The sequence below is a fragment of the Macrotis lagotis genome, chromosome 5 (assembly GCF_037893015.1).
Source record: "Macrotis lagotis isolate mMagLag1 chromosome 5, bilby.v1.9.chrom.fasta, whole genome shotgun sequence".
Taxonomy (NCBI): domain Eukaryota; kingdom Metazoa; phylum Chordata; class Mammalia; order Peramelemorphia; family Peramelidae; genus Macrotis; species Macrotis lagotis.
This window is the reverse complement of record NC_133662.1, coordinates 266688357-266697963: the sequence shown is the minus strand read 5'-3', so window position 1 is coordinate 266697963 and position 9607 is coordinate 266688357. Positions and strand designations below refer to the sequence as shown.

The following is a 9607-nucleotide window of genomic DNA, read 5'->3' as shown; positions in this document are numbered from 1 at the left end:
TTCCCTGGCCTTTGGCTTTCTTAGCTCATGGGACTAGGGTAAGGAGAGGCAGTCCAGAAGAAGGCAAGTAAAGGGGTTCAAGGGCCAGTGTAGTTCAGGGTAGCCATCAATTCTAAAATCAGAAGGATTGTCCTTATACATAGACTGTCCACTGACTCTCAATTGTTTTCATTCTAGAAGAAAAAATTTGCGAATTCAAGTTTTAAGGACTGTCATAATGACCCGGACCACTCTTACTGGTACTAGGTCTAAGTTTATGAATCCCTCTTTGTGAAATCTTTGACTTCTGGGAGGTTTGACACTTTTAACACAACCTAATGTTCTATAAATGCTGCTGAGGCCCTTCCCAATGAAGTTAGAATTCCATGGTTCTGCTGATATTGAAAAGACATAAAATGGGACCTCAGAGATCAACACATCTAATCCTTTTCTTTCTTGTATTATTTTTTCCCTTTCATTTAACAAAGGAGGAAACTGAGACCCAGAGGGAGGAGGGCATTCGGTTAAGATCACAAAGCTAATAATTAGTCAAGCCAGAATTTGAACCCAGATGTTTTGATCACAGAATCTAGTGCTCTTACCAGTACCTTGCCCTCCCTCTCTCCAATATTAAGGCCATCCTTTGAAGTACAAAAAAGTCAGAAATGTAGGCATTAATGTGTTTGACCTGCAAGCTAACCTTAGCTAAAGTATGTCTTGTTCAGTGGGGAGCAGTGCCAGCTTTCCCAGAATATGGCTAATTTCCCAAGATTAGAATTTTAGGGAACAGACTGGTTCAGGGACAAGAGCCATGGTTCTGGGGTCAGAGACCTGGCCAACCTCACTACCTTGAGTCAATCACTTCGTTTTGGTCTCCTTTTTTGGTATGACCAGACCAGAAGACCTCTGGTCATATTCTACTTCTGTACAGATAATTGAGGAATCCTTGGAATTCTCACTTTCCCATGACTATCTTTTACTTTTGTCTCTGAAATAGTGAAAAAGTCACATTTTCTATCAATAAAAATAGGAGCAAAGAAGTAAAAAACATCTACCATCTTTCTTTCCCTAATTTGCTTCCTGTCCAGGAAAAAAAAGTTTTTTCCTTCCTTTGGACCATCAACTCCTTCCATTGTGTTTTTTTAGCGTTTGTTTTTGCAAGGCAATGGGGTTAAATGGCTTGTCCAAGGCCGCACATCTAAGTAATTAAGTGTCTGAGGCTGGATTTGAACTCAGGTACTCCTGACTCCAGGACTGGTGCCACTGTTCCACCTAGCTGTCCTGTCCCATTGTGTTCCACTGCATTCAAAAGGCCCCTATTGCAAGTCATACAAAGACAAAAAAGAAACAGGATTGCCTCTCAAGAAATTTATATTGGTGTCTCTATAGCTCTCATACAGGGACCATGTCCAAACATGCATGATTGTTATTAGTGGCCAGGCATCTCCCTCTGGATTGGATAGTAGAGATTTTGTTTGATTTCTCTTTGTATCTTCTCTGGTGACCAGGACTCCAATCACAGGAAGTGGATGACTGCCATGTTATGGGATGAATAGAATTCATCTCTGGTACAACAAGGGCTTTAATAGCTACCATTCAAGAAGACCAACAACATTCCAACTATGATGTTTGCCAGTTAGGTCATTTCTCCCTGCATCAGTTTCTTCATTTGTAAAATGAGAAGGTTGCATTGGATGAGTCTCCTTTAGCATGCTAAAATCTACAATCCTGTAAGATTCAAGCTATTGAATGCTGTGAATTTACGTCTGCAGATGTGCTGTGAGTGAATTTGGGGGCAGAGGTGGAGGAGGGCATGTATCTCCAGTCTCCGTAAGTCCTGTAATGATGGTAGGATGACTGGATAGGGAGGACACAGTTTTTTCCTCACAATCAGACCTACTGTTGTCCAGGACCTCAAGATGGAAACAGACCGACTGGTAAGGTACAAAATGAAGAAAGGAGATGGTCAGTTGGCCACCTTCAATTTGCTAAGCCATATAATAATGAACCACTAGCAATGATATAAGGTCTTAACAGGTGCAAAGTCCTCTATGTATATTGTCTCACTTGATCCTCATGACTTCCCCCCGGGAAGTACAGCTTATGATTATCTATATTCTACAGATAAGGAAATTGAGGCAAACAAAGGTTAAGTAACTTGCCCAGGGTCACACAGCTAATAAATCAGAATTTGAATTCAGATTTTCCTGACTCCAAGTCTAGTGCCCTTGTCCAGTGTGAAGTGTACTTTACTGACCATTTTGACTTTGAAGAACTGGCTTGAGGTGAAGCAGGAACCTTTGACTTTTGGCAATCTCTTGCTGTTCCCCTTCCCCACCTTTCTATTAGCCCTCTAGTGCTCTTGTTTTTTTTAGATTTTCACAAAGCAATGGGATTAAGTGACTTGCCCAAGGCCACACAGCTAGGCAATTATTAAATGCCTGAGGTTGGATTTGAACTCAGGTCCTCCTGACTCCAGGGCTGGTGCTCGATCCACTGCTCCACCTCGCTGCCTTAGTGCTCTTGTTTTTAAGCATGGAGTTTGCTGTCACTAGATGGGGGAAAACCCTGATATAAAAACATCAAGAACTCAATCCTTTATTCTTCCTAGGACCTGATTCATAGGATAATCTAGTTTGAGTTGGAAGAAAGCTCAGAGGTCATTTAGTCCAATTTCAGTCAATGAATTCCCAACAAATGAAGAGACTGAAGTCCAGAGAGAAGTGAACCCCAAGGAATGCACAACTCTTGATGGAACTATAAGTATTGGTTGGGAGATATGTTTGGGGGAATGGCCTTTACTGGGAAAAGTCACCAGCTGCATGAAGAGGTATGTTTGGAAAAGTTTCAGTTCAGTGGGAATATAAAGGATGTGTTGTCATGTTTGGGAAAACATGTTGGAAGCAGTAGCACTCTGGTTTAAAAGACAGTTGTGTTTGCTAAGTTGAGTCACCTTTTGGAAAGTTGAGATTTCTTTATCCTGATGATTTTAATCTGGATGAAAACAGTTGGGAGATTTTACAGGTAGTCACTGACCAAAGCAGCCCAGCATGACTAGAAATGGCTATTTCCATGAGGAAGGAAGTCCTAACTTTCTCAGGTAGACTAGTATCTGATCCATGAACTTGCCTTCATGGATGCCTACAAGCTCTTTCATGGAGGAAACTCATTTTCCACCTCCCCATCCCCTCTACTTCTAAGGCAGTTAGGTTGATTAAACACTGGACCTGGGATTGAGAAGACCCGAGTGCAAATCCTGCCTCAGACACTTACCAGCTGTCTGGCTGAGCAAGTCACTTAACCTTGGTCTGCTTCAATTTTCTCAGCTGTAAAATGGGACTAATAATAGCATCTACCTCCCAGGGTTGCTGGGAGGATCATATGAAATAATATTTGTAATTTCCAAACTTTCAATCATATAAATGTGAATTCTATCAGAACCCTCAGTTTCCTTCCAGGTTCAACTCCTTCAGTTAAGTCCTCCATGATGTTCTCTACTGTAGCCAGTTCTAGAACTGGCAAGGACCTTGGAGATCATCTAGTTCAAGTCCCTCATTTTACTGAAAAATAAGATTCAAAGGGAGGAAGTGATTTTCAAGGCTCTGAGACTAGTGAGTAGTAAAAGCAGGATCCACACTCACCCTCTCTGTTCACAGTGGTGCTCTTTACTCTGCTTCTGGCTCATGTTTGGCTCTCTGACCCCAGGACCTAGAATCATTTTTGCCACATAGTAGGGACTTAATAAAGTCAGAGATGAATTGGATTAGATTGCCTCACTGCCATTGAAAGTAAAGCCATTAGCCTCCCACTACATTCCATCTCCAGCCCCAGTTTAGATGGGCACCCTGAAGTCCCTCCGTTTCCTCCTGATTGCTGAATTGCTTGTGTGTTGTTTGTCTCCCCATTAGACTGTAAGCTCCCTGAGGGCAGAGACTTCAGTTGTCTTTGGATCCCCAACTTTGGAGGATGTAAAAAGCCTGATGAAGAGGGAGTTGAGTAAACACCTGCCTCCTTTCTTTCTCTCCTGCTCAAAGAACTTCCCCACTGCCTCTGACATCAAACAGAAAGCCTTCAGCTTGGACTTTTCAGCTCTCCACACTGGCTTCCCTTGCCTTTAAAAGACCTTCCTATCTATAGTCTTCTTACTATTGGACTCTCTGCAAAAGAAGCCCAAGATCTCACAGACACTGCAATCTGCCTCACATTTCATGAAGATAAAAACAAATTTGCTTTGCTCAGATGACTTCATTCCTGTCTAACTAGCCACTAGTTGTCTGAACTCAGCATTGGACTTCCAGTCCCCATGTCTCCGCCTAGACTATCTCTGTACCAGGAATGCACTTCCCCCTTTCCCCCTTCTGGTTCCTTAAATACTGAGCGTTCTTAAATCCTTCATGGGCACCTCTTAGGGATTCACCAAGGGTCTAAGATTACATATCCAAAACAGAAGGGAGCCTGCCCTCTAACAACTCAGCAAAGTTTCTGGAACAAGGAGCTGAGCCATTTTTTCTCTTTAGCAGATTTCCTAACCCCTTGATAGAATAGATTGAGTCCTAGGCTTAAAGTCATGAGGATCTGGGTTTGAATTCTGCTTATTAGCTTTGTGGCTGTGAGAAAATCATTCTTCCTCAAGTGGACCTCACCTCCCTATCTTGGACTTGGACTTGGGCTAAGATCTCCTCCATCTCCAGCCCTTTGGTCCTATCACAGTAGGGAGTAAGGATGGGGCTTGTGATTTCTCTGGTCCAGGGAACTTCTACCCATGCATCTCCCCTTTCTCCCTGCCAAAGACACACAATTGATTATTCCAGAGAGTGTCTAGAGGACTGAGAAGTCAATACATTTGCCTGGGGTCACACTGCCACTATGGGTTGAAGATCTCCGGCTTCTCAGGGCTCTGACAGAACTAGTAGAATTGAAGGGCATTCAGGCTCTCCTTCCTTTTTGCTAAGTATGAATGTCGATCTGCCATGGGCCAAAGTTCAGGTTAGTGAGACAGCTGCATCATCCTGTCTTATTTGGGACTTCTGTTTAACTTTTTTCAGAGAGCTGTATCTTAGGTGAACAAAGGCGGACCAGGGGCAATCATCAAAATGTGAAAAAAGAGCAAGTGATGAAGCCTGTGGCTAAGTGGGATGGGGAAAAGGGAAGAGTGGAAAGCAGGAGAGCTGGCTCCAATCTGAATTAGTGCATCTCAGCCTCAGTTTCCTCTTCTCTAAAATGGCCAAAGTAATAGCACTGGCCTCACAGGGTGGTTGTAAGAACCAAAGACAATAATGTACAGGCTACACTCTGCTAGAGGGCCATGTCAATGGCAGAGATCATGACGTGTCAGAACTCTGGGTGAGGGCTAGGATTTGTGGGTCATTTTAGCCTTCAAATTCGATTCTGAATCTGAGGAAGGCGGCTCTGGTAATTCCAAGTCAGGAATCCTATAAGCCATATTTTTTCTAGTTTACTACCAGGGACCCTCTTCTTTCATGTGTATCCTCTGCACCCTTGGGAAGGTGCTTAGAGAAACCATTTTGTACAGACCTAGGTGTCTACACGTTATCTCCCTTTATTAGAATATAAGCTTCCTGAGGGTAGAGACTGTTCTCTTTGCCTCCCCAAAGCTTATTTCAGCACCTAGTATAGAGTAAACCCTCAACAAATTGTTACGGATGGATCAATTGCTTTTCCCTGCCTCAAAGAAATGCCCATTTCCAGCCATATTGGACTGCTCTAGGTAGTGCTCTAGGTGGTGACCATCTTAATGAAGTGTATGTGTGTGTGTGTGTGTGTGTGTGTGTGCGCGCATGTGTGTGACATTTTCTGGGTTGTGTGCCCATCTTGAAGCTCCTGACCACTCCAGGGCTATGGCCCTTTGGGGCTGTTGACCATGGAAAAACGAAAGCTTGAAAATGAAGGGGATTTTCCCCAAGACTTCTCAGCCCCAGTGGCCCCCTATCCTTCTGGCCATTAGAACAACAAGCCCTCTGGCTCCAGCAGGAGATATTGTTGTAGAGGTTCTGGCACAGGCAGCTGGGGAATGTAAGCCCAGCACTTGCAGCCAAGGCGCTTGCGGATGACACAGCGACACAGGTGCTGCAGACACCTCGGGGTGTGAGATAGCAGGAAGAGAGACTGGTAAAAAGGCTGATGCATCTGGAAAGCAGACAAGAGTCATGGGTCAGGGAATGCTTAGGTCCTGGTCGGGGATGGGGATTTCTAAGCTATAATTAGATTTGCCTCAGTGGTATGCTTCTTTCACTAACTCCAGAGTGCCTCATCACCTGTCTTCTCTGCCTCTGTCCTGAGACCCATCTCCCCTGCTTGGTGAGACCCAGACCCATTACCTTGGGCTCCCCATCTTTCTCACTTCACTCTTAATTCACCTTCCTTTTCAGATTTCCTCTCTTGTCCACAGCCTTGCCTCCGCCCCTTCTCCTACCCCACTCCCCTTTCTATGTCATTTTCCCCCAGCAGCCTGGAAGCTCCTTAAAGCCTGGCTGTCCATGCTCCAGCATTTTGAAGAGTATCTACTACATAATAAAAACTGCATAATGCTTTATTTATTCATCTAATGGGCATGTGGTATTCCTTACCTAAGAGAAACATGCTATTTTATACATGGTTTCCTCTACCAAAAGGTCAGATATGATCAAGATAAACTGGAATTGCAAAACTTTCCAGTTAGAATAAAACCCAGGCTCTAGGTTCCCAGTCCAAAAGACTTTTTTTTTGTTTTTGTTTTTGCAAGGCAATGGGGTTAAGTGACTTGCCCAAGGCCATACAGCTAGGTAATGATTAAGTGTCTGATACTGGATTTGAACTCAGGTTCTCCTGACTGCAGGGCTGGTATCCACTGTGCCACCTAGCTGCCCCTCAAAAAACTTTCAAAACCTTTACTGACTTAGAATTCCCTGCAAGGGTCAAAAAACCCTTCTTGAATTGTGATATTGATGAAAGACAACAAGACAGGATTGACCTTAGAATCATTGAAACCCGAGAGCAAGTCCTGCTTCTGAGATCTGATTTCCTAAGTTCTTTTGAGTTGGAAGAGTGAGGGTCTGTCACTTGGCCCCATTTAGCTCTGATACCATTATCAAGCAAGACCACATCTCAGTCAACCAGAAATGAGGACTAGGGTGTACAAGTCTTGGGTGCCTCCTTTGAACCAATCAACTCATCAAAGGTATTTTAGTTAAATGCAACAGAAAGTCTGGTTGGTTTGGTTTAGAGTAGGTGTTACATATGTTCTGACTGGGTAACTCTATACAAGTCACTTCTCTATCCAGTGACCCAGATACCCTTTAAGCCTATAAACTTATAGGGGGTGCTGGCTTTCACTGGTACGAGAATTTCCTCACTTGGGAAGTTTGCCATACCAATAAGATCACAGGTGTGGTCTAAAAAATTGGTAGGGAGAGAGTGTCAACATGGTGATAGTGACATAATGTTGAAAATAGTATTTAGGGGCAGCTAGGTGGCACAGTGGATAGAGCACTGGCCCTGGAGTCAGGAGTACCTGAGTTCAAATGCAGCCTCAGACACTTAATAATTACCTAGCTGTGTGGCCTTGGGCAAGCCACTTAACCCTGTTTGCCTTGCAAAAACCTAAGAAAAAAGTATTTGGATTTCTCAGAAGACCAAGAGCAAACCTTAGCTCCAATATCGACTAGTTGAATTGCCCAAGACAAGAAATTTTTCTTCCTTGTCCCTTACCTGTAAAATAGGGATCACCAAATTTTAGAGTTCGAAGGGACTTTGTTAACCATTTCATCCTCCTCTGAGCTAAAAATAAAAAAAATGGGATTCCTCACTGGTTAAACGGTCACCTAGCCTCTGACTGAAAATTTCTAAAGAGAGTGGACCCACTTTCTATTAAGCCAACAGGTGACAGTTTGGAACAGCTCTAATTGATAGGTACATTTTCCTCCTATCATGTCTAAATATGCTTCTTTGCAGTCTTGGCTCTAATACTCTGGAAATTTTCTTCTTTGCTCAGGGTGACTACAGCTTCTCTCTCTGCTTCATGATAGGTATTCAGCTACCTGAAAAAAAGTTGACTTTTCCCTCCATCTTCACTTCTCCAGGATAAATATTCCCAGTTCCCAATCATTGTTCATGCAACATCAAGGTCCTTCCTCATCCTTACTTCCCTACTCTCTACATCTCCATCTCATTAACGATCTTTCTAAACTGGAGTGTCTACAGATGAACCAGTACAATAGAATGATATTTGTTTGACTTGCTGTAGTTACTGTAGGAATGCCGCAGAGGGATGATATAATGCATTCCATTATTTTGTAGATGAAGAAACTGAGGGCCAGAGAAGGGGAAGATAACAATAGCATCTACTTTCTAGGCCTATTGGGAGGATCTAATATGATGATATGTACAAAGCCCTTTGCAGACCTTAAAGTACAATGTAAAATGGAGAGGTAGCAGTGGTGGTGGTAGGAGTGGTAATGTTGATGGTAGTAGTGATGATGGTAGTGGTGATAGTAGTAGTAGTAGTAGTAGTAGTAGTAGTAGTAGTAGTAGTAGTAGTAGTAGTAGTAGTAGTAATAGATGCTGTTATTGTTAATCTCCCAGCTGGAGCCTCTTCCTTCATGGAGAAGTAGCCAGGACAGAAGTTCTAGAGAAAAAAATGAATTCTTTCCCTTGACTTCTAAAAAAATCAAGCTTGTTTCTAAGTTTACTTGGATTGAATTGCTCCACCAATTCCATGGAAACTTTGGCTTATGGGAAAAGAATTCCCTGAGGAATGTTTTTTTGACCCTAGAGGGGAAGGCTCAGGAAAAAGGAAGTCTCCTTCTCACCTGAAACACTTCTTCAGGAATGACTTCTCTCCATTTCTCTGAGACCCGGAGCTTCGAGTAGGAGTTGAAAAGGATCCCGATGACTTCTGGAGACAATGCACAAGATTTCAGGACCTGGTTTTTGGAAGAATTCAAGAGTATGACTACTATTTTGGAGAGGAATCTTCAGGGTGGGGTGGGAGGGGGAGTATTCAGTGGAAATGAAGGTTAGAGATCCTGGATGACAAAGTCTCTCCTGCTATTCTGGAGAAAAATACATAGATTTGTTCAATAGACTGAAGTCAACTTCAGTGGATTCTACACTGGTTGGGTAGCCTACCTCAAAGAATGGTCCTTACTTGTTCTAGGTCAGGGTGTCAGGAGGTGTCCAGTGGAGTGCCATGGCAATCTGTGCTCTCTGACATATTTTATCCATTTCTTGGATGAAAGCACTTAAAAGCACATATATCAAATTGACCTGTGACACAAACCTGGGACAGAGAGCTAGCACACTCTACTCCACGTTGAGCCCAAAAGACCTTGGGAAACTAGAGATCATTGAGTTAAACCAGAAAGGAAATTAAGGGTGAATGTAACCTCTTGCATGGGGCATTGTTGCACAATAAATGAAAAGATGACTGGGTCCAAGTGCAGACTGGGCAAGTTTTTTGGCCTGTCAGTACCTGGGGGCAATTTTCTAGATCAGGGCTGTCCAACCTTACTTTTAAAAGATTTCATTGCAACAATAGACAATACATTTTAATTTGCCATTTTAGTGAGAGCTCTGCAGTAGCTTGACTTTCTTCACTAGAACATTTAGTAAACCTAGAGGTGGGCCACAT

At 43.1% G+C, this 9607-nt stretch overlaps 1 protein-coding gene across 4 annotated transcripts in view; it reads right to left on the bottom strand.

Annotated features, from left to right (window-relative positions):
* Positions 1-5740: 5740 nt before the first annotated feature.
* ASB18 (ankyrin repeat and SOCS box containing 18) overlaps positions 5741-9607 on the bottom strand; it is a 64262-nt gene continuing 60395 nt past the window's right edge. For all 4 annotated transcript variants that reach the window (XM_074189804.1, XM_074189802.1, XM_074189803.1 and 1 more), the window contains 2 exons: positions 8787-8900; positions 5741-6126 (listed from right to left, as the gene is read on the bottom strand). In XM_074189804.1, coding sequence (XP_074045905.1) covers positions 5941-6126; positions 8787-8900 — 300 coding nt within the window. In that variant the 3' untranslated portion in view covers positions 5741-5940. The remainder of the gene's footprint in view (positions 6127-8786; positions 8901-9607) is intronic.